This window comes from Aplidium turbinatum, chromosome 11 (genome assembly GCF_918807975.1).
Source record: "Aplidium turbinatum chromosome 11, kaAplTurb1.1, whole genome shotgun sequence".
In the NCBI taxonomy this organism is placed as follows: domain Eukaryota; kingdom Metazoa; phylum Chordata; class Ascidiacea; order Aplousobranchia; family Polyclinidae; genus Aplidium; species Aplidium turbinatum.
This window is the reverse complement of record NC_137482.1, coordinates 22814729-22840176: the sequence shown is the minus strand read 5'-3', so window position 1 is coordinate 22840176 and position 25448 is coordinate 22814729. Positions and strand designations below refer to the sequence as shown.

The following is a 25448-nucleotide window of genomic DNA, read 5'->3' as shown; positions in this document are numbered from 1 at the left end:
GAAGCCAATCTTCGTGTTCATCTTCTGGCATGTCTTTTCAAGTGTCTTATCACAGACACAGCAGCATGCTCTTGAGCGGTGTCGAACCGGTGCCCTTTCGAGTGTCGTTTCAGGGCTCTTACCACTCGACTATACAGCCGACAAAATAGGGTAACAGGGTTGAAAAATATATAGGTTGATAGATACAGCATCGCATCAACCACTTCTAAAATCATTACAGCGTTCTTACAATCAAGAATTTCCTGACTGACACGCGTATTTGCAAAAAAGAGAGAAGCATATCTGCTTAGAATTGCCTGCAGGGCACACAAAGTGATAGTGAGAAAAAGAAGCAAAAACTCGCGAAACATCGCGATGTCAGTAAGTCGCACAGTAGTTCCCTGCTTGCACCCGGTTTGCACAGACAATCACGTTCGCATTTGAAACCTAAGAAAAACTTGATCTAGATATAAAGTCTCAAATATAAGACGTAGTATTGTTTGTGTATATCTATGTGGTTGCTTGCAACCAAATAAGAGAAACTTGGCCTGGATATTGTCGGAAACGATTATGAGACAACGCACGAGCAATCAACGTATCATTTCCACCATCACATGAACTTCTTACCATACGGTCTTGAGATCCAGATGCAAGAAACTTCTTCTTGCAAACCATCGCCCAAACCGGGCCCTGGTGGGCAAAGAAGGTCCGCAAACAACCGGTCTGTGCCGGGCCGATGCCCCAAATCTTGACGGTCCGATCAAACGACCCACTGGCCACAAGGTGGTCACTGATCACACCAACAGCCCAAACTCCTTTCTGCAACAGCAATACAAACTTCTGTTTCGTAAGCCGCGTTTGTGAGGGAGCTATGTTTCCAGCTCTGGGATGGGTCCGAAAGAAAACTCATACCAATCAGTGCAAGTAACATAAACTTTTTCAAAAACCGTTTTAAATTCTTCATCAAATTGTCGATTTACAAATACATGCAATTCTACTAAACTTTATAAATTGTATGTTGAAAAATAAATACTACAAAAGTGCTCATTGCCAAGCTAAAAAGCCTAGCAGGGCAAATTATGTCAAACATAGTTATATGCTAAAATACAGTATACGCTAAATAAGGCCGTTTAAGCTTTCCTTCATTGAACTAACAGTTAAAACATCTCAGCGGAAAATTGGGATAAAAAACGGAATGTTGTGCAAGTTCCGTTTTGACCTGATAAAAAGAAAATTAAAGATTAAGATGCCAACAGTAGAGAAAAATGAAGAAGCCACTTCAGACAACTGGTCGACCTTGTTGTTTTGGGATGAAGATCAAGCTTCTTGAAGCAAAATGGAGAGAGAGAGAGAGAATGCAAAAACAACAAACCTTCATCGTTTCAACCCTGACGCAAACACCCGTCCGATCAGTCTGACACTACTAAGGCGAGCGTGGATGCGCCTCGACCGTTTTGGTTGGTTTGGTTTTGAATCTTTATCCTCGAACTGACAAAGCCTTGATAGGTTATTCCTGGTAGTTTCGCATACTTTTAGAGGTTCTTAACGCAGGGCCGGTTACCGAGATTAGCAGAGTGAAGTTTTCCGATTGTTGAAGTGTTGTTGCCGGGAAATTATTCCATTCATTAGGTGCCGCTGAATGGAGAGCAGTCCTGAAATGCGTTGCTCAAGCGCACACCCCGAGAGTCGAACTTGCGCCGCGTGATCTTGAGCCGGGTGCGTAACTAGTGAGCTAACGGGGTGGACACTGAGCTAACGAGGCGGACGGGGCGTTTTCGTATGGGCGTCAGGCTTTTCGGTTCAACTGTGCAGTACACCAATGAGAAATGACACTGCCCTCTACTTATGAATGTGGTGGCGATGAACAGACCGCTGACCACATCAACGACTGTACCATCTTCAACCCATAAATTGGATTAAAAGGACTGCATGTCTTGGATGATGAAACCAAAAACTGGCTGCTGTCTGGTAGGCTTTCAATGTAGTCCGAAAAATATCGAAAGTCTATTGTGGCAAAGAAATAGGCCCTTGGACCTCGGCCCTCAAAGCTCAGTCGAAGACCAAACAGCCCAAAATAAATTAAAATATAAATGTTTGTTAGCTGGGTCAATAACCATTAAACAAGCTATGATAATTGCAAGGATGAGACTAGACAATGGGTCGGGTGGAAAGTAACTTCTTATTTTATCTATGCAGTATAACGATTGCAATTACATTGTAGACCAAACGATCGGTAATATAACATAATTGAAAATAAAGATGATATAATCTACCTGATGCCCGGTGAAGGTTTGCAGCAAACGGCCATGCGTCACACTCCACACCCTCACTGTGGAGTCCTTACCACCGCTTACTATGATCTTCTTGTTCATAGCTACACACAAGACGCTGAAATAAACGCAACAATAAATACAACACTTTAGAAAAATTACAGAAAACTAAAGGATATTGGCAGCAATGCAACGTAGTATATTCTATATCTGATCAAGAGGACTAGAAAGACATTTGGTTGTAATAATTTCATGTTATGACAACAAGATAAGAATTTTTTTTTATAGTTTTCTACTGCAAGCAACCAAGCAAAGTAAAAGCACGGAATTGGAAATCGAAATAAAACAATACACAAAATTTTGAACATGGTAATGTTGGTTGGTATATGCTGGACAATTAGCCAGTAGCCACTGCCTGATATTAGCCTTTAAAGAAGTCAATCGTGTCTGATTGTCGAAACGTTGACATTAAAAGCAAACCATCTAGTATGAGATCTTCTGATGGTATAGTTCAGTTACCCAGAAGAAAGTCCAAAGTCTAAAATTAGAGTTAATCTCATTACGCGTGGCAGTTCACATAAACGGAGCTATGAAAACCCCTCTATAAATAAATACCTATCAGTATGGCCTGTAAGGACCGTGCTGTTATATTGACCATGCTTCCAATTCAGTTTCAACATCCTGTCGTTTCTGTAGGCCGAGCGCCATCCTCCGACGCGAGGGGTGCACACTGGACGCATTTCAAGACGCGTTTCCTTGCACTTTTGTCTCCACACAGCATTATGATGGCACAATTGACGCCAATCTTTTGATACCTGGTACAAAAACAAAAGTTGTAATCATCTCTATCTAACACAGAGGTGACGAACCTGCGGCCAGTCAAAGAATTTTGTGCGGCCCGCAAAACAATTTGACAATCGCTCATGCATTAAAGACAAAAGACATCTCAAAGCTGTTTTATGCCTTCACTGGTACACTTTTCCTTTTCTAAAATGCACTTTACAAAAAGTTGTTACAGGTCGAGGCTGACAGATGAAAATCTTAGTATGCAGTTGAGAGTTGCCACATCGTCTGTTCGACCTAATATTGAACGCTTAGTCAAGCAAAAAACTTTCCAAAAACCCCACTAAGCAAAAAAATTCACTGCTTCAATGACATTTTTTAATATTTTATGCTTCAATGCTGCATTAGATAGCTTCAGCTGTATGATTCGCATGGGCTTTTGTTTGTTGTTTGAAAAAGAAATTTCATTAACTGATTTGTTGTTTCGGAGCATAATGGTCGAAACATTTAGTCAACTTGAGCAAAAAAGATAGAGCCAAGAAAAGAAGAAATCATACTCATGAAAGCAAACGCTTCGAAATTTAAACTGCCTTCATTATCAGTGCAAGTACTGTTGCAGTGTTGCTCTATCCTTTTTGCTCAAGTTGATTTGTTTTTATTTTTTACTGTTGTATGTTTCGATTCTGCGTAAGATAATTTCAACTGTGTGGGTTTTATTACTTTCATCTGCCGTTTGTTACTTTTCATGAATAACATCTTGAGTCGCTTCTAATAGATTTCATAGTAGGTTACAATTAAAAGGTTGTGTGGCCCGATAACTCATGTGTAATCGACAAAGTGGCCCGCGACCGCAAAAAGGTTCGTCACCCCTGGTCTAACAGGTACTCCTTGGCAGTTGATACATTTTTTTCAAGTTATGAACCTTCAGATTTTTCAAAAATGCTTGATCGCGTTTGGTTGTGTGGACCGTATTGATCCATACGCAGTACAAAAAAGTCTTTGAGAAAGTTGTTGTTCAGGTAGAGCAAATAAACGTCACCTTCGCACAGTTGCTAAGATCTTCGGGCGACAGGTATGACAGTACGCCGTGCGCCAACTTGGAAGGCAGCATTCCGAGAATGTCTCGATGACGACGTATCGATAAATAAGACGAAAGGAAATACAATTGCCGAGCGTCAAGTTTCATCAAAGCAAGATGGAGAAAGGCTGCTCGCTTTGGTCCTGAGGTGGGCAATAACGGGTTAAACTTTTTTTGTTCCGTAGTAAGGTCATTCATAAAGACCGTTTGCAACAGTTCTTCACTGAAACATAACCAGCAATATTTAAATCAGTGAACCATAAAACTAATCGTCTTGACAAGAAAAATAGACTACTACAACACAGTATTACTTTTATTATGTTTATCTATTGTACAGCAGCAATTGCCAATATTGCTTGCTGGCGTCTTAAAAAATCGATTTGATTAATAAAGATTCGACAAACAAACTAATGTTAATTCTGACTGAATCTACCAGCTGCCTTGGTATGCAGAAAATAAACAAAAACATCGACCATCACTCGGTAACCTTTGACTGCTACACTGCTCATTGAAGGTGTTTGTGTGTTTTTAAACTGGTACTTCGTGGTATACAACAGCGGTATAAGATTTATGTTCTATTATGTCACGTTCGGAAAGCTGACACAATTCACTGACCTCCCCAGTCATTGTACCATCTGTAGAGCACAGAAGTGTGCGGGATTGAGGAAGATGTTGCATCTTTTGTGTCCTCTGAAGACATCTTCTGCAAATGACGACGAACTTGCATTGTTGTCTTCCTGGAAGAGATTCACTGAGAAAATTATTCAGAACAGGTCTCAACGTCTGCAATTAGAATATTTTTAAATATTCCAAATTATTTCCAAACAATGTGAATGTTGACGGGAACATTAAATTCACAAACATGTCCCTAAAAAGGCATTTTCCATGATACAGTTCCAAGTCACCATCAACGTGCATGCTGCAGGAATTCGGCGTTGAGAACATTTACTTAGACAAAGACATCTGTTTGTCTTTTGAAAACTGAAAAAATCTACAGTATGCCCAACTTAACAGTAATGGGCAAGGGGATGTGATGCTGTTGGAATATTACGCTCTCAACTCAACGAAGTGCCTGTGCAACAGCGAACTAAAAAGTGCATTGTTATAGAATAGAACTGTAACATCTTTCTCACTTGTTAATTGTTTTCTAGTATGATTGGAATTGAGTTGCCTAACTGCATGTAGTGACCTCGCATGACACTGGTTTTATCCGAACAAAAATGACTAAGCATTCACAGGCACACCAGCACTTATACAATCTGAGCAATCCATTGATACAACAAGTACGGTAAGCACCGTTCAAAAGCATGAATTTTAATTGGCATTATGTTTTAACAAAGCTCGTTGATCTGTTTTATACTTAATTAAGATATATTACATTATTTTATATTGAAGTTTATGCCTGTATAATTTAGTTAATTAATACTGTGAGCAATGTAATTCTAGATACACGAAAGAAAAAGCAAACTTCTTATTTTATATAACGAAGAAGTCAATGATATAGAGTTCTATGCATTTGATTAAACACTGAAAGGATGTGTTGACCCATCCACTTGACCTTTCCACTGACCAGTTGGCAGTAGGATCTTCGTGGGAGGACTCCATGTGATCTGTGGGATTCGTTAGGCTCCTCCTACGATGAAGAGCTGGGAGGCGAAGGTAGGAGTCTTTTGACGATTGAAATTTGATGGACTTTTGAACGTTGTCACCCTGAAAAGCAGGTTGTTGGAAGTGTTAACCTAATCTTAATGTTGAGCAATGTGAACAAATGTTTTACCTTAACAAGAAGATTGTTTTTTTTGTCAGACAAATGTTTGAAATATGATATCTCGTGTTCATCTCACAGCATATGGCAAACAAGCCTCAATCAATATGACACCAACATGCGAAAAAACAACAACTAAGTACACAGTGTAAAATTAACCTGACTCAAATGTGGGAATAAACCGGCATGCTTTCGCACTTCTTCTTCATCGCGAACGTAAACGCTCTTTTCCCGATGATATCTTTGGATTTGCCGATTTCGAGTTAGCCTCTCCCTCGTAGATCGGCTATTCTCCGTGCTCAGAGGGGCGAAGAGCTCGTTGGGAAATCTATCCTTTGCTGGAAGAGAATATAGAATAGTTATTTTTCTTAAAAAGACAACTTTACAGAAGTTTGTAACTATATAATCTTTCTAAAGTATTGTCTTTAAAGGCGAGTTAACTGCTGACGCAAAGAAATGGCAACTATAACTAAATTCATAGCATATATATAACACATATATACATTATACACTTATACAGTACAAGATTTTTCCGGTTTCAAGGGCTATTATATATCAAAACATGATCGCATTTAAATTGTATAGAAGGGTTGAGAAAGTAGACGTGTTTGCAAACAACAGTGAAACCCCACCCAACAAACAAAAGAACAAAGCGGAACAAACGAGTCTTGCTTTAAAGTCATATGTCGTATTCAGTCAAGTAACTCCATCCTCGTGAACAATGGCCTATTGTTTAAAAGCTATGTACGACGCAGAAATGTAGATTGTAGAGCTATAAGATAACTCATGAATATCGTATCGCTACGGTGTGGGACTGTGGGTTCTTAAGTAGTTAACAAAATTAAGCAAATCCTATTGAAATAACGTCAAAAAAATGGAAATAAAACCACAAATTAGAAGCCAGTTTGAAACCAAAGCGATTGAAATCAATCATCGATTACACTGTCTTATGTAATCGTAGCCAAATCGTAATCGATTTCATGCACAAAAGCATCAAGATAATTAAAATCATATTGGAAAACTTCGTCAAAAAAATGACTATCCAATATATTAAAAATTAATCGTAAAGCACAAATAGATTGTAAATTTGTAGTCGAAGAAGAGAACTGTTGTATAGAGATGGCATCACAGACGAACTGGACTATTAATGCCTATATAATTAAAAAAATATATATATATACCATTTCAATGTGCATGCCTTGAGGTTCATCATTTTAAAACTATAAGCAATTTCAATGAAAGACAATCTTAACAACGTCATTGAAAAAAATGTAGCAAATCGAGGACCAATATGTTCAAAGCAGCCAAGACCACTGCTTTCAATCTGTCTGCCAACCTGTAAAAATGAAATCTTTGGAAAGGATAGGTTGCACCGCTGTCCAAAGCAGCTGGAATTGGTTGTAATTTCCAATCAGAATTAGATGTTCAAGAATGCGGCACCTCTGCAAAGCAAAATATTCAAAAGCTCTGCTTTGCACTTAACATACTTTCAGCACCTGTGAACCTATAACGTAGAATGGTCATTGCATTGCAATAATACCATTAGCGTGAGACCCATCTGCGCTGAAACCGCTTGCAAGAATAGATTATATTCGTCTAAAGACCCAAAGTTGTGACAATTCTGATCTGGTAAGCAAGAGTAACAATCAATGAAGACATCTGGTGACTTCATAGTTTTGTATATTGCAAGAGGTTGAATAATTTAGATACGCTTCCACTGGTTCATTGCAATACTATAGAAATACATCAATGCCTCAACATTTATATTTCAGCCAAATAAAGAAACACTCCAAAACAAGCATAAATAGTACAAAAACGTTCTCATAGTCTCAGCGTGACAAACCTGAGCATGAGACCATCTTTCGAACCACAGAACGATTTTATCAAGTTGCTTTTGAAAGTCAACATCATCAGGATGTTCCAGATGACTCAAGACAAGTTCAGTTTTATCTTTTTTGTCTCTCCGGCCCTGCCTGACCCTCCTTTGATGGTGAGACTTCGTTTCAGGCCCATGAACAAAATCTATGACCTAAAATCAAAACCAATGCAATCGTTACAATTTCTGTTTATGACGCACTGGATGACGCAGGTGGACTTATTGAAATGAAGGAAATGGACAGAAAAGTAAATTTGATATGACTGAAAACACGTTCAAGAAACGGTTATTTCAATTAAGTGCAGGTGCAATTAGGTGAAGACTGTACATTGTACAAATTTTATCAGTGTTGCCTTAAACCATGTCAGTAAGCTAAATTGGGAATTAACAAAATAATTGAAAAAACAGCTACATTAGCCCTTAATTGCTAAAGAAAAGGTTTAACAAGTCAAACTGTAAAAATGTTAGCATGCAATAATTATTTCACACAAGGCATTTAGTCATTTAAGCAAATAAACCTTGGACATAATTTTTCTTATCAAGTACATCACAGGTGGGTGTATATCGACACAAAAGGGACATTCTTTTTTCCTTTTTAGCAATGAACCATGCAATTAAAATCAATAAAATTATTATTTCACATTTAAAAAGACATTTTTTTTAAAACTTGAAAATAATGCCATACACAATACAGTCTTTCACTGCAATACACTTTCACACCATGTTATTGAAAGGAAGTATTTAATTTTAGTGATCACGAATGGAAGAGCTTGCATGTTAATGTACATAGGCGTCGAAATAGGGTGGGCCGGGTGGGCGACGCCCACCCGGCCGTGAAACGAGGGTGGGCAAAATATGTTTCGCCCACCCTGTTTTCATGACACTTACGAAGTGCTCATTACAATTATTTCCGTTTTTGTTAAACGTAAAAAATTATCCAACCAACTGCAGCGCAACTTCTTGTTTTACGCTATGTCTCTCGCTAGGTATCCGATAGAACAAAGCGATTCCGCAACAACGCTGCGTTAAAAAAAATGCGATACTTTCTGCACTGTTGTTGCTACGGCAACTGCCACACACTGGCAATTCCTGGTGAGAGAAAGCCACGTTTGATCTTTTCTCCGAATGGTCTCGCTTTCGTTATGTCACAATCAAACTTCAGTTCAGGGTCAGCGTAAGGGAATGTGAATATGACATCATAATGAACATGACCGATACAAACTAAACCCGTACTGAAACAATCGATTTTTACAAATCTTTGCTTTTTACAAATCAAAGTGCGGCAAATTCGAAGGCGCCACTTCAAAGATAACAGGTCACGCGCTGTTTAGGTCGCAAAAGAAAACATAAAAGTTTGTTTAGTTTAGCAGCGCTTATAAGATCGCAAGGCCCAAGAAAGCAGAACATTAAAGGGATACTAAAGGAAAAACCTGACTTGGCGATTGTACACGTTCTTTGTGTTTAAGATGCTACCATAAAATAAATTTGAATAAAATTTTGCCCCATTGCGGTCTGATCAGCATTCCGTGCGTGCTTTTGTCAAAGCTTTCAAAACGGTAATGCGCGTGAGCTGCGAAGCGTGCAACTGTACAGTCTACGTCACTAACGACTAGCAATCAGCTGATCGGGCAATGGTTTTTATTGCGGGCGATTTAACTGTAGGCTATGTAATATGTATGTACATCAAAACATCAGATTTCAACATCAAAACATCAGACGGTTTGCTCAAAACATCACATCTGATGTTAAAACATCAGATGTGGTAATGTGGCTTTTGTTATTGCTGTCGATAGTGACGTATTCTCGAGCAGTGTTTCCACTTTTTGGTCATTTTGAAAAAATAAAAAAATAAATGAAACATTGGACTTTGGGCCTTGCCAGTGCCATTCAAAACATTTTTTTTTTCGGTAATTCTTTTTTAAATGTATTCTTGAATGTTCAGTTTACGCATTTTAATGCTTCATTCCCGTTTGAAAATTTCATTTAGTATGTCTTTAAAGCTTAATTGCTGCAGCGACGCTAAACGCAGTCTTTGTGAGAAAGACTAACCATTGCGAATTTGCGAACATACACATTCAATGAAATCTGTTTGAAAACTCTCGCCCACCCAAAATTCCTTTCTTCTAAGAGAAAATCGACGCCTATGTTAATGTATATATATATGCATTTTTGTATTGTCCTTTCATTACTTCATCTTCAGTATGTTTTTGTGGCAGAACAAGACTAACAAAAATACTTGCAAATCAGGTAAATTTACCTGGTAGTCAACGACTTGTGTAAGAGGGGGGGAATCAATCTCTGACGCTATCATCATGCAATAACAATTCAACTAGACAACAAGAATATTCTAATATCCAGTTCATTTATGTTCATGAATTGTTACTTACATGGCATCAGAGACACCAATAACAAGTGTTCAAACTACAACTGTAGTGCAAAATGTAAAACAACTGTCAGTAAAAAATTGAAATGAAATCAGACAATCGTATGTAGACTATGGACAACACGTTTAATGACATGTAAAAAGTTAGTGCGGTTTTTGTATTTAAGAAGCAATTATTAAATAAACCAAAAACTTTTAAAGTGGTGGTTTGTGATCAAATAATTGGTTAAGCCTTTCCCAAAAAATACTGCTCAGCAGAAACATGGTGATTGAAAGCTTCGGGCGTACTGCACAGTGCACAATTGCACATACATGGTGCATTAGTACAAAAACAATTTTATTTTAGGAAGAAGAAAAGGAGTGAACAAATAAGTCAAAAACACCATTGTAGACACCAAAATACTTAAGTGGTAATTTTAAACCATTGTCACTTAAAGTATAAAAACTAAAATGCTTGCCATTACCGGTTGTTTTATTTAGTTTGTTCACAGCAGTTTCAAAACATTTATAACTACTAACACATTTCAAAAAGTCATCACAAGTAGCTTTTCAAGAATACCTAGAGACTGAGTATAAAATCGCATCATACTTAACACAAAAGTATGTTCAAGTGGCAAAAAACCAAAGCAAGCCCACATTTTATATCAGTCACAAATTGCATGTCTATTGATATAACAATTGCAGCTCATGTTCACTAGCCTACCATGCAAAGTGCAGACATATTTCAATTTTTACTATGAATGAATCTTAGCACAAACGAAAAGTAGACATATTTTAACCTTATATAAAAATATGTTGCAAGCTGATGAGAAGAAAAATCAATCATGAGTAAGTGGTAACTTGTCTAACAGAGTGGCTTTCAGACACACTACATTAATACAGTGTAAGTAAGCCTGATACTTCAGTGCTTATTGTTCAGTGAAAAATTAATCCAATCTAGTCTTGAGATATCAAGTTTACAATAGATTTTAAGATCGCATTTTCAGAGTGTCCAGTTTCCCACTTCGGTTGTTGGATTTTGTTTCTCAACAACTTGTCAAGTTCACACCTAAGTCCCTTCACAGTTTCAGCAACAGTTTGTTTCGCTTTAAATGTTATCCAATCATCAACGGAGATCATTTCTGTCCCTTGTTGGTCAACAAATGATTTAATTTTGCCACCAAAAAACAGCAAAGGAAAGGGACTAATCTCACTGGTATCATGTAAATTAACTTGAGTAGTTCGCATTTTCTCATAATAACATAACCACTGGTGTTGAAAATCTTGAGACATTTTCTTGTTATTTACAGACTTGGGATGAAGAAAAACGCTTCTCTCTGCATTTGTGCATATTTTTGGTGGTGCTCTTGGGTTTCTTGGGATAATTTTTGCAATATTAGGATAAAGAGCAGAACAAACAATTGCTTGAACCACTTTCATGTCATTAGAATGTAAATTGGCATGTCTATGATCAACATCATTTGAAGTATGAAAACCAGCATCTGAAATATAATTAGAAAACTGCATTCTCATATCTTTTAGCATCCAGAGCGTTGACGGTGATAAAAAATTATCCCAACAAAAATTCTCTGCAGCAGAACGGCCCCATTTTGTAGCAGCCTGCCAATCATTGAAAGCATTAACATACATTACATGATCACTGTTGAAGCCTTTAGAAAAGCGTCTTCTGCATCGATCTGTTTCCTGTTCCATGCCCAGTGGAGTAACAAAGGGATCTTTGAAACTCAAGCAAGCTGCAATTGTTAGTATAGGACTCAGACATGAAAAGATCGCACCAAAAAGCAACATTTTACCAATCTGAGGCTCTACAGGAAGTTCAGACAGATGATAACCCAATGGAGTAAGGTTTTCTTCATCATCCAATGCATTTAAAGCAGTAAGTTTTTGTATTGAAAGATTTACGGATTCTTCTGAAGGTGAATCTAAAAGCTTTGATAAAAAGTCTTGAATTTTACCAAATCCAAGTCTTTTAATTTGTAAGCAAAGTTGATCTAACGGAGTGCGAAGTACTTCTGGTACCATGTAATCAACCATTTTTGATTCTTGTAATTTGGAAAACAGGTGAAAACAGTATCCCTTTTGAACTCTACCTGCACGGCCACATCGTTGCTTGGCATTGGCTTTGGATATCCAATCTGCTTCTAAGGTATTAATATTCTTCCCATGTTCAAAGTTTTTGACTTTAATTTTTCCACAGTCAATGACATAAACAATATCATCAATGGTAATGCTGGTTTCGGCGATATTAGTTGCAATGACAATTTTTGTTACACCAGAAGGTGGGCGATCAAACACACGTTGTTGGTCACAACTTGGCAACATTGAATGCAAAGGAAGTATCAGATATTTATCTGGCTGAAAAAAAACATTTTCTGTCAAAAGACTGTTCAACTTCTTTATGTTCTCCCATCCTGGCAAGAATACGAGAATGGCACCACTATCAGATTCATTACCAAGAGGATGACAAGCAAGGTATTTGACAACCTCTACAATCAAGTTCAAATCAAGATTTGTTTGTAAAAATGCATCTAAGCAACAAATGTCGTGGCTTAATTCTTCAGAATATGTGTTGGTTAATTTCTTTTCATAATTGTCAAGTTCATGCAGATACGCAGCCTTTCTTTCTTGTTTTGCAAAAAGTTCCTCTCGCTTTACACCAGCTCTCTTTGCTTTCCAAGAAAATTTATTTGAGTTTAATTGACGAAATGCTTGATAAACATCATTTGGAGGTCTATATCTAATCATATTCATCGTTTCTTCAAGATGGTATTTAGTGACGGGAAAAGTAAAGCCTGGAATATTAAATGTTGGACAGTCTCCAAAGTACTTGGAAAAATATTCGGCATTCAATGTGGCACTCATTAAAATAACCTTCAAGTCTTTTCTTGTTTCAACAATGCCCTTAATCACAGCGATTAAAAAATCCGACTGCAAATCTCTTTCATGAATTTCATCAAGAACTATATGACTGACATTCGACAAAAGTGCATCAGAACGCAACCACTGAATAATAATCCCAGTTGTGCAATATAGAATTGAACCGTTTGGTCTTGGCAATTGTGATTTTAATCGAATTTGATATCCACAACTGTTACCATCACCACACTTTTCATCTCGTTCTTTGGCAACCCTTTCAGCAACAGAAGTAGCTGAAATTCTTCTTGGTTGAGTGCACACAACTTTGCAAGATAGTCCTTCACCTTTTCTGATGGCATGATCCAGAATGAACTGAGGTACTTGAGTTGTTTTTCCACAGCCAGTCTCACCACTGATGACAACAACCTGATTATTAGCAATTACTTCCTTGAGTTCATTTTGAAGCTTATACACAGGTAACTTTTGTCGAAACGAGAACATTTTATTGTAATTCTCAGAGTAACTACCAGACAACTTTTGATTCAAGTTTGCAGTCAATTGTGCGTTAGCTTCATCATCTGTGAGATTTCTATTAAGCCAACTAACATGTTTGCTTTTGTCGACAAAACGTTGTGTGCTGGGGCCAGTAGAACGAACTATCAAATTTTCATTAGAACACCCAGGTGTTGATGCTTGTGCAGCATCAATAGCTTTATTAGCCGCCTGCAACTGATCTTTATTCATGTGAACATAACTCATATTCTTTTTTTCTCTAGCTTTGTTATTGTGCTTACTTCGCTGTGCATACCACATTCCAATATCACGACCTTTTAATCCTGGTGGTGGCCTATCTTGTCTGTAGTGTTCAGCATTTTCACCATCCTCTCTGCTTGACTTGGGCCTTTGTGAATACCCAGTGTGCCGTCTATGACGAAACCCATGTTTTGGAAAAAGATGCATACTGATATTTTATTTGTTTGGCATGCACTTGCTTACACTCAAAACCCTTTACAATCAAAAAGCCCTACACAGAAGAAGCTAAACAAAAAACAACAAAAACATAATGATAATATTATACCTTCTCCTTCAGCCTACATCCTAATCAATTAAATAGCAATCAAACTACCATATCATCACAATCACATTAGAGTTAGGAACAAGATTAGGGTTTTGATCTTTGCCCAGAACTAAAAAAAAATTTCCAAAATACAAGTTTTTGTTTTCATCAGCTTTAAACTTTTCTCAAATTAGGGCAGAATTTCTTATCTGGCAATGCTATTGAGCCAAAAAATAATCTAGTTTAAACAAGTGTAGCAACTGTTGAACTCAAAACAGTGGCAGTACAATGATCAAAAAAGTTGAGGTACGAACATCCTACAGTGTAAATATTATTCACAACTGTTTTTGACAGGAAGAAAATGAAACCATGACACATGCTTCCTAGTCAGTTTCTATCCTGATAACAACCAGCGATATCTCTTGTATAGTAGTCTTACATTACTATGAAAATAAACACTTTGTCATCACCGCATCATCCTATGACTTTTTCAATTTGTGTCTGGTATACATTTACTCCATCCACAATCTGTGAGTGTGGCGACTGGCAATAAGGGTTGTGACAAATTTGTGGCAGTGGCACCTGCCGCGGCACCTGCCACCAGTTTGCGTGGCACCTGCCACAAGATTGCGTGGCACCTGCCACCAGTTTGCGTGGCACCTGCCACAATTTGCGCGGCACCTGCCACAGTTTGCGCGGCACCTGCCACCAGTTTGCGTGGCACCTGCCACAGTTTGCGCGGCACCTGCCACCAGTTTGCGTGGCATCTGCCACAATTTATGCGACACCTGCCACCAGTTTGGGCGACACCTGCCACTAGTTCGTGCGACACCTGCCACCCATTTGCCCAACTGCCACCACCACTTTGCGCGACTGCCGGCCACCAGAGATGTATATGGATTCAAGGCATATGAGAGGAGGTATGGCATACCCTTGAGGGCCCAGGCCTGTGATTGTTGGGGGGCCCGAAATTGTGATTTTTCAGTCTACGCGCAGAAATGTTTGGTTAAGACCATCATAAATGACTAAATTCAAGCATAAAAGTTGCTTTTCTTTAGTCCCTGGGATGGTGGACATAATGCAGCAAAAGGATCCGGAAAGGTAATTGAGTGCATTGTGCACAAATTAGGGGCCCAAAGTGGTGATTTAATGCTTTACATGCAAAAATGTTCTGTTAAAAGCACCCTAAATTAAATCATAAAAGTTGGTTATGCTCCTGTCGGGGGGGGGGGGGGGGGGCATAGTGTAGCAAGGCTCAGCATAGAATCAAAGTTAGCTAGACAAGTTCACTTTGACAAAGTTATTAAAGTTTTTGCAGGAAAAAAGGCAAGAAAAATCTGTTTTGCTCAATAGCTTAAATAGATTCAGTGATGTACAAAATACGGTGCTCTTGTAGAATCCGGAATCCGCCACCCTGGTCAAAATGACGTCATTAAACGGACGCAACTATTATTGGGAGGGTGAAAAAAGGAAAGTAAAAAGCGGCTGAATGGAGGTGATAAGGCGGAATGGATATGGCTTTTTTGACAATTTTACTATGTTTTTACAATAAAAACATTACACCAACGTCGAGAGTTCGATACAAGGCCCTAGGATGGCATAAAACTTATCAATTTGCATAAATTCAACTAAACATTTATCTAATTAAAGTTTAACATCAAAAATATGAAACCTTTGCCACTATGTGTTGTAGCTTTCTCATACTGCTCGGATTTTAATAATTTTACCATCGTTGGAAAGCACGATCATACATCTACCTGAATCAATTGGCTAAAAATCCAAAACAAGTACTATTTTTATCTTGTGATGACTTAAACTTCACCAACTTGTACTAATTCTCATAAGCCACCCCCTGTTTGCTGTGATCGATAAATAGTCCTTCCACTAAAAGTGCTGTGGCTTTCTCATTTGTGGTCGGATTTTAACAATTTTGCCATCGTTGGAAAGTACAATTATATATCTACCCGAATCAATTAAACACAAACACAAAGTAAGTACTAGCTTTATCTTGTGATAAGTTAAACTTCACCAACTTGTACCGATTCTCAGCAATTTAATTTTTACAATAAAATTGTAGGGACCCGCGATGTAATTTCCATTGTTTTAACTTCCAGTAGTCCAGTATGATTTTACCAAAACAGCATGATGACGTGATGTGTTCCAACTTCTATGTGGTTCTCAGCCGTTTGATGGTATTTCAGCTCAGCTTTTTAACCAGATTTTGGAAATATCATCAAGATCTAAAAGGATTTTTTTGTATTATTGTCATTTTTTGAAAAGTTTTTTTTTCTGAAGAGTACGGTATCGTACTCTCAAGAATGAAGATGCTAGGTTGTGCAATAGCAGCAAGTGTAGGCTGAGTTTTGTGGCAGTTTTATCCATTTTTTACCGAATCCATTACTTATTAAGGAAGAAACCTTCGATTTTGCAGCGTTTTGCCTGTTTGGCATTTTTTTAATTCATTTGACATTTTTTGACCAGTTGTTTGGCATTTTCTCCATAAGTGGACCTGGCAACCTTGATCTGCAGCAGTTACTGGTAACTCAATATTCGTGGCAGTCTCAATATCCGTGGCAGGTAACTCAATATCCGTGGCAGTTTACTCAATATATCCATAACAGGCAGCTTATATATGCGGAAGTTAACAAAAGCAACATATATCAATGCCAGGATTGGTACATTGCTCCGTCAAGTTCACGTCTGTAGCAATTAACTAACTATCCGTGGCAGTTAACTAACTATTCGTGGCAGTTTACTCAATATATCAATCAGGCAACTTATATATGCGGTAGTTAACTAAGGCAACATACATCTATGTCAGGATTGATACCTTAATGCATTGCTCCGTCAAGTTCACATCTGCAGCAGTCAACTAACTATCCGTGGCAGTTAATTACTAGCTATCCGTGGCAGTTAGCTAACTATCCGTGGCAGTTTACTCAATATACCCAAACCAGGCAACTTATGTATGCGGAAGTTAACTAAGGCAACATATATCCATATCAGGATTGATACCTTGATACATTACTCCGTCAAGTTCACGTCTGTAGCAATTAACTAACTATCCGTGGCAGTTAACTAAGTATCCGTGGCAGTTTACTCAATATACCCATAACAGGCAACTTATGTATGCGGGAGTTAACTAAGGCAACATATATCCATATCAGGATTGATACCTTGATACATTACTCTGTCAAGTTCACGTCTGTAGCAATTAACTAACTATCCGTGGCAGTTTACTCAATAAATCAATAACAGGAAACTTATATATGCGGCAGTTAACTAAGGCAACATATATCTATGTCAGGATTGATACATTGCTCCGTCAAGTTCACATCTGCAGTAGTCAACTAACTATACGTGGCAGTTAATTAACTAGTACTGTACCGGTATCCGTGGCAGTTAGCTAACCATCCGTGGCAGTTTACTCAATGCACCGTTTTTGGTATGTTGGATTTTTCTACGTTATAGATAAAATAAAGTCAAATGAACTATTCCATATTAATCGGTCACTTCTTTCAGTTTTTGACAGTAATTCTCTTCCCCATAGAATATTAGTAGTAACTGTATATAAAATATTAAATAATACTATTTCGACAAAACTCTGCACATTGAAAACTTCCGTGAAGCACGAAGATAAGAAATGTGAGTTTGTTATTGATTTTGTATATAATGTTAGTTTACCCTATTGTTAGCATAAATATAGCTTTTGGAGTAGGCTGGTAATATATTTCTGGCAAAAATATATGTTTTACATTCATAAGTCATAATTAAATGTTTATGGGGTTACTTTGCACAGTATATTTTATTACACAGTTACTAACAAAAATATTATTTATCTTAGACTGACAATACCTAGAAAGCATAAAAGATCACTTGGATCAAGGAGCTACAAGGACTATGATGAAGAGAATTGACAGAAGGCAGTAGACTCTGGTCTGTCTCTAAGAAAAGCTGCAGAGGAGTGTGGAATCCCAATGCGACCTATCAAACATAAGCGACAAGCGTGATAAACGTCATTTACAGATGTTGGAAGAGCATGCCTTAGTCCACATCATTCAAACATGTGGTTATTGGGGCCAGCCCCTTGATATATTGGACGTCAGAATGATTGGTCACAGAATACTAACACAACAAGGAAAGACTGTTGCTGCCTTTCGTAACAATATTCCAGGTTCTGACTGGAGTTACTCTTTGCTCAAACGAAATGAAGCTGAAATTACCCAACGCCGCTGCCAAAATATAAAACGTGGTCAAGCAGAAGTAAGTGCTGAAACTGTGAGTGTGTACTTTAACAATCTAGAAGAAAGTCTTCTGAATGTGGATGTGGAACCACAGGCAATAATAAACTATGACGAAACAAACTCATCAGACGACCCAGGCAAGAAGCGATGCATATTCAAATGTGGAATCAAATACCCTGAGATAATTATGAATCATTCAAAAGGATCAACATCTATTATGTTTGCTGGCACTGCATCGGGAAAAATGTTGCCAATGTACACTGTGTACAAAGCAGAGCACCTTTGGGATACATGGATGGAAGGAGGCCTAACGCATGCACGATATAACAGATCAAAGTCAGGTTGGTTCGACCATGCTTGTTGTAACGATTGGCTTCACACTATAATTTTGCCATATATCAGAAACATCGATGGTCCAAAAGTATTGATTGGTGACAATCTGAGTTCCCATCTCATCTTATTTCGCAATTACCATTAATTGAAATGGCAATTAGGTCTAGGTACACTAAAAATTACAATTATTTAAATTAGGATTATTTAAAATGATCACTTAAATTCAAGCTATATAATTAAATAACATAAGCACGAAGTTCGCAAATCTGAATGGATTGCTCTGATTACATTTAGTGATGGAAAAGCGAATGGGCCGCTTGAAATGCTCAACATAGCGGACGGGCAGAAAGCTTTGTGGCATTTCAAAATATTGTATTTTACTGTAAATGGTTAGGCGTAAAGTTTCGTCTGATAATTTCATTTGTGGACTGTTATTTTATAAATAAACTTTCCAAGGAATCAGGTTTTTTCTGGAAGCTCCTACGTTCTTTTCTATGTCAATTCATGTTCATTTCATGTTTTTAAGTTTGAAGTAGATTAGCCTGTCTGATGCATTCACTTTGTTTCAGGTAAATTTTAGCAGGATAGAAGTATTCATGGGAGCTTACAACAAAAGTGGTACCCATTGGAATTTACTGGTATGTATACTTGTGTAGGCTACTCTGTTCTTACCGTATGACTTTGCTTTGCGGTGGTATAATGTAACTTTGCCCATGCGCAATTGCGCATGCCCAATGTTTCAGATAGCCTATATATAAGTGTTATTTTGTACTGCAATAGAAAAACTTTGCTATGTTATCACATTTGCAGATTGCAACTTGACCAGGTAAACTTAACTTGTAGGCCTAAAAAGGCTGTTCCTCTCTCTTCATCGTGTGTGTCCAATGCAACTAATTTTGTTCACAGTATGTTCACTTACCTTCTTCCACGGTTTATCTGGTTGAACCATATGGGACGAGAAAAGAAGGAAGTTCTAAAGCATGTGACAGTTTAAAGTGAGAGTAGGCTATGATTTTTAAAAAGTTTAGCTTCGCATAACTCACATTGTTTTGCATTGCAATGTGTATATGTTCATGTGTAATGTTTTCGCGGATTATGGTACATGTAGGGCGTGAGACCAGAGGGGGGGGTACCCAAAAAATAGTATATCCAATTTTATTTTGATAGATATACTAAATCTAGGCTGTATACCAAATTTTAGGTCAAAATATTGAAAAACCATTCATTAGGGGCAAAAAGTGTGATTTTTGACCCCAGCGAGGGAATTTTTTTCATAAAAATTAATTTTGGTTATAAAATCTGACACAGTTGAGAGAATCAGTTGATTTAAAAGTGTATTCCTACTCATTTTTCAGCAATGAATCTATTTTTTGTGGTTAAAATCATCTATCTCATGTAAAAAGTGGCAAAAACTTGATTTTTCTTCCAAACATACTGAAAAAATACCCCTCGAAAAATAAATCATTGTAAAAATCTTCTTGCTGTGCCCCCCACATCCCAATTCCAGTATTTTAAGCCCTCTTGTGAGATGGTCAGAATAAATCCAAACATTTTGGTGCAAGAAAAAGTGAAAAAGCTCTTGAAATGGCCAAATGGTACCATTTTTAGTACTAGCGAAAAAAATGGTACCATTCTTACTGCAGGCAAAAGTTTCGAGAAAATTACCAAAATTATTTACCATTCTCATTTATTTTGACAGATTGTTAATATTCTAAGTTTTTGAGCAGTATGGCTCCTACATCTACTGATTATGTATTTTGTTTCAATGATAAGTTGCCACTGAAGTATGAAATTGTGTATGGAGTTATTGACAAATCCAAGAATGGGCCTCCATCTGGGCCGCAAGAAACCAACTACGGAAGGAAGTTATGATATGTATGACCAAGTCCTTATTGGATATTTGGAAGAAGGCATTTGGAGATGGTGACTTGCTTCTGCCCTATGCACTGGTTAGAAGAGAGCTTGTTAGCCTCTTGACAGACTTTCATAATTCAGTAGCTTTCTTACAAGTTGCGCGTGATTGCTGTAGAAAAACCGTACTCCCATCGATTCTTAGCGAAGACTTCACCTTTGTTACGCTGATTCGATGTCATCGATCGTCGAAGCAACGTAAAAATCAAAAGTTTTCCTGCTTGAAGGGAAGCTAATGATATCATACAGTATTTTCATTTTCTAGATGCGCGGAAATTATATTCTTGCAACAATTGTTCGTGCTATGCAATGACGATTTGTATTGCTAGTTCCTGTGTTATTTCTTGGCGGACATGACCGCCGTGTCCGCCGTGAATTTCGAGGCCTGCATTCACCATCAATATTGTTTCTTTGAGTAGTATCATACAACAGAGATGTTCAAGTGTTTGTTCAAATCTTTCAATCGTTTCAACTCTGTTTTATGATACTACTCAAAGAAACAATATTGATGGTGAATGCAGGCCTCGAAATTCAAGGCGGTCATGTCCGCCGTCACAGCATGTGATGTCCGCGGGAAGTACCATCTAGGTCGGTCATATTTGTCCGCCAAGAAATAACACAGGAACTAGCAATACAAATCGTCATTGCATAGCACGAACAATTGTTGCAATAATATATTTTCCAGCGCATTCTAGCGCGCATCTAGAACATGTGAATACTGTATGGTATCATTACCTTCCATTCAAGCAGGAAAACTTTTGATTTTTACGTTGCTTCAACGATCGATGACATCGAATCAGCGTAACAAAGGTGAAGTCTTCGCTAAGAATCGATGGGAGTACGGTTTTTCTACAGCAATCACGCGCAACTTGTAAGAAAGTTACTGAATTATGAAAGTCTGTCAAGAGGCTAACAAGCTCTCTTCTAACCAGTGCATAGGGCAGAAGGAAGTCACCATCTCCAAATGCCTTCTTCCAAATATCCAATAAGGACTTGGTCATACATATCATAACTTCCTTCCGTAGTTGGTTTCTTGCGGCCCAGATGGAGGCCCATTCTTGGATTTGTCAATAACTCCAAACACAATTTCATACTTCAGTGGCAACTTATCATTGAAACAAAATACATAATCAGTAGATGTAGGAGCCATACTACTCAAAAACTTAGAATATTAACAATCTGTCAAAATAAATGAGAATGGTAAATAATTTTGGTAATTTTCTCGAAACTTTTGCCTGCAGTAAGAATGGTACCATTTTTTTCGCTAGTACTAAAAATGGTACCATTTGGCCATTTCAAGAGCTTTTTCACTTTTTCCTGCACCAAAATGTTTGGATTTATTCTGAACATCTCACAAGAGGGCTTAAAATACTGGAATTGGGATGTGGGGGGCACAGCAAGAAGATTTTTACAATGATTTATTTTTCGAGGGGTATTTTTTCAGTATTTTTGGAAGAAAAATCAAGTTTTTGCCACTTTCTACATGAGATAGATGATTTTAACCACAAAAAATAGATTCATTGCTGAAAAATGAGTAGGAATACACTTTTAAATCAACTGATTCTCTCAACTGTGTCAGATTTTATAACCAAAATTAATTTTTATGAACAAAATTCCCTCGCTGGGGTCAAAAATCACACTTTTTGCCCCTAATGAATGGTTTTTCAATATTTTGACCTAAAATTTGGTATACAGCCTAGATTTAGTATATCTATCAAAATAAAATTGGATATACTATTTTTTGGGTACCCCTCCTCTCTGGTCTCACGCCCCTAGTACATGTTTAAGCAAAGCCTGGTTGCCATTTCTGTGTTTTAGGCTACACAGTGTTTGCTTTAGAATATTCTTTACCACACGAGTGAGCAAAACGGACATGGCGTTGAGAGAGGTGTGCTGGGTACCAGGGGAATTGTTTCATCCGAAACAATACGACGCCAACAATTGTGGCATTTTTGTGATCAAGGTAAGAATCCAGCTTGCTTAAACAACACAATCATACTTCTACATTCTTATATTTTCGACAGCCCATAAGGTGATGCTACTAAACAAAAATATGTCAAAAATCCATTTCTTGAAACAACATTTTCTTTTGAGATGCAAGAGAAATTGGTTTGTTATAGTCTAGGAAACATCCGTGGCGACTGACGATGGTACACTATTGGCAACTATTTTGCGTGTTTATCACATACGTAGTCTTTGCTGTAGCCTACATTACTATAGTATGATATATAAACTTATTGGTTAAATGTAGCCCATTCCATACAGATGGTATTGGGCTTGATATTGTTTTGCACTACAGATTGCCGGACTTTCATTGCAGACTTGCAGTGAAAATAGTCCTACTACCCTACATTAGAACAGTTAGTTTCTGGAAAGAGGCGCGCTTTATATCAGAACGCGCCTCAGCCCTGGCATGCAGCCTTCATTTTCATCGATGTTTATTGCCCATCACAGATTAACCAACATCTAAACAGACCCATGGCGAAGATGAAGCTACTTGAACAGTTTTTTTTGCAAATCCGGTTCTTTTCAAAACTTTAGTGCCCTCATCATTGTTGATGTGTTGAAGCCTAATGGACTATCAAAGTGAAATTCATCAAACATGGAGTCAAAAACTGAATTGTTGTTCACTCTACTTCCAACGGTTCTAGGCCTTCGAAAGAATCTTTGTTTGTTTGTTATCTTTATCCTGCATTGCGGGAAAGCGGACTTGAGCGCTATGCATCGGTGTACGCCTTCCGACGCGGACGTACACCTGACCCACGCTGCAGCCGACGACAATGTCTGTTTCCGGTTGTCTACTTTACTTATGACTTAAATTTGGTACTACCCATTACTCGAAATTGATCCCTGGGTAGAGGCAATTATTTCCAATTCCTTATTTCCTCAGATAACGGCAGCAGCGAAACGGCAATAAATTTCCTAGTAGCCGAATATATTGATTTTGTGTGTGTTTTCATGGATTGACATTTTTGTTTGAAATGTTTTGATTTAACGTTTTGTTTTAATTTTTATCTTAAATTCATGCTCTATGCGGAAATCTTGCATTACGGTATGCAAAGACAACTTTGGTCCTCAAAAGATTGCAAATAGGATTGTTCTATTCCCTACGATCGTTTGATGAAGGTCCCAAATTTTTATGTAATTTTTACAGGTCCCCGGTGTGAAAAGGTTGGGAATCGCTGCTTTATAATTTTGGAGTCGTGAAAATAGCAAGACAGTCCGACCCTCGTGTCGTTATCTTCTATCGTTGATCACGGTCTTTCTGTAAACGAAAAGACCTTGGCTACTAACATAAAATAATTACGCTTAAAATGACGTTATAAACACGTTCAAATCAAAACAATCTACGATATATAAGAATCAAAGGAATCTACAAAACGGCAAACAAATCTACAAATCGATGTTACGTCGGAAGAACCGAATTATTAAACATTTTGTCGAAATGTGCTCTGTTGATCAATAACTAAAAAACAATAATGAAATAGCAACATAAACTCACCGAAACTTTGTCGGGCGATCCTTATAACTACTAAATCGATTCTCAACAGAATTGGTACGTTCATGTACTGTAGTTAACTAATGTAACATTAAAATTATGAATTTCGCTAAGAACAGACTTCATATATAGTACGAAAAGAGAAGAGAAATGATTCCAATGATAGCGTCATACTCAAAAAGATACAAGCTGCCTTTGCCGGCGCAAACTTCTAACTACGTTGGTTCAACGTCAAGATACACAGAGTAGACAAAATGTAAGATTTTGCTGACGCTCAAATAAACGGCTAAACGAAGCAGCATTCACAATAACAACACATTGGGCATTACGTAGCGGGTTTAGCATCAAAACAAACCAGTCAGTTGAGGTCAGTTGCCTAAAAACTCTGTTTATGGCACAAATTATCAGCAGGGGTTATATCAATCAGTGGGGATATTCTCTAAATGCTCGAAACAAAGGAAATAAATTGTTTTTTCTTGTTATGACCCGAAGTGACTTAGACATCGACTTCCGATTTCGAAACTAAAAAACAATGATGTAATAAGGGTGCGAACAGTGAACGTAACAGGATTGTTCTATTCCCTACGATCGTTTGATGAAGGTCCCAAATTTTTATGTAATTTTTACAGGTCCCCGGTGTGAAAAGGTTGGGAATCGCTGCTTTATAATTTTGGAGTCGATGTCGTGTTTAATAAGATATTGTGTTTCTTTTAGCGTACCGTAGTAGCCTGATGTGAACCTTCTGACTTAACATGAAATAAAATACAAATAAACCAATAGCCTACATTCGGTACTACATAGGCTAAAGAAGTTAAGTATTTATTTTCGGACTAACACATTATCTTGGTAGTGACGAAATTTATAATTAGCAATATGATTTTCAATCCAGTACATCATGAGCTAAGCCTGAAGGTGAAGGCTAACAAAATTAAGGGCATAACAGTCTGATGTATGTAGGGCCGTTGAGAGGATAATTGTCCAGTTATTTGGTCAAATTGTAAATTAGGTCTACTACGTTTTCATAAATATATTTGCATTGACAAAATTTTGTTTGCACCACCAAAATGGTTAATGCAAAACTGTTTGAACGTTTTATTTTGAATCATCTATTGCCTTTCTTGAATACCAGTGACAATCAATTTGGGTTTAAGTCTGGTCATAGTACTGACATGAGTGTTTTTTCATTAAAACAAGCAGTATCTTCTCATATCAGTCATGACACTCCTGTATATTCTGTCTTTTTGGATGCTTTAAAAGCCTTCGACAAAGTCAATCATCATTTATTGTTTGAAACGCTTATCACACGTAACGTGCTTATGTATTTTGTTCGCTAAGGGAACGTTCAAATATTACGTAACGCTTTTTTTCCGAATTTTTGACCCCCCCCTCCCCCATGTAACACCAACGTAACGCT

General features: G+C 37.6%; 3 protein-coding genes across 3 annotated transcripts in view; 1 reads left to right on the top strand and 2 right to left on the bottom strand.

Moving 5' to 3' along the window:
- Window positions 1-10096, bottom strand: part of LOC145779712 (uncharacterized) — a 31551-nt gene extending 21455 nt beyond the window's left edge. The window contains exons 1-10 of the mRNA XM_082591349.1: window positions 10009-10096; window positions 7719-7904; window positions 7212-7317; window positions 6035-6213; window positions 5681-5820; window positions 4726-4847; window positions 4072-4253; window positions 2865-3064; window positions 2253-2367; window positions 607-798 (exon numbers count right to left, since the gene is read on the bottom strand). Of these exons, the coding sequence (XP_082447475.1) occupies window positions 607-798; window positions 2253-2367; window positions 2865-3064; window positions 4072-4253; window positions 4726-4847; window positions 5681-5820; window positions 6035-6213; window positions 7212-7317; window positions 7719-7904; window positions 10009-10065 (1479 nt within the window). The 5' untranslated portion in view covers window positions 10066-10096. The remainder of the gene's footprint in view (window positions 1-606; window positions 799-2252; window positions 2368-2864; window positions 3065-4071; window positions 4254-4725; window positions 4848-5680; window positions 5821-6034; window positions 6214-7211; window positions 7318-7718; window positions 7905-10008) is intronic.
- Window positions 10097-10178: 82 nt separating this feature from the next.
- LOC145779402 (ATP-dependent DNA/RNA helicase DHX36-like) lies at window positions 10179-14008 on the bottom strand. The gene has a single exon (XM_082590980.1). It carries the CDS (start codon window positions 13948-13950, stop codon window positions 11071-11073), a length of 2880 nt encoding a protein of 959 aa, XP_082447106.1. The 5' UTR covers window positions 13951-14008; the 3' UTR covers window positions 10179-11070.
- Window positions 14009-18539: 4531 nt separating this feature from the next.
- LOC145779315 (uncharacterized) lies at window positions 18540-23076 on the top strand. Its single transcript, XM_082590870.1, has 5 exons — window positions 18540-18632; window positions 19194-19262; window positions 19531-19619; window positions 22375-22498; window positions 22990-23076. The coding sequence occupies exons 1-5, from the start codon at window positions 18606-18608 to the stop codon at window positions 23074-23076; spliced, it is 396 nt and encodes a 131-aa protein (XP_082446996.1). The 5' UTR covers window positions 18540-18605.
- The last annotated feature ends 2372 nt before the right edge of the window (window positions 23077-25448 follow it).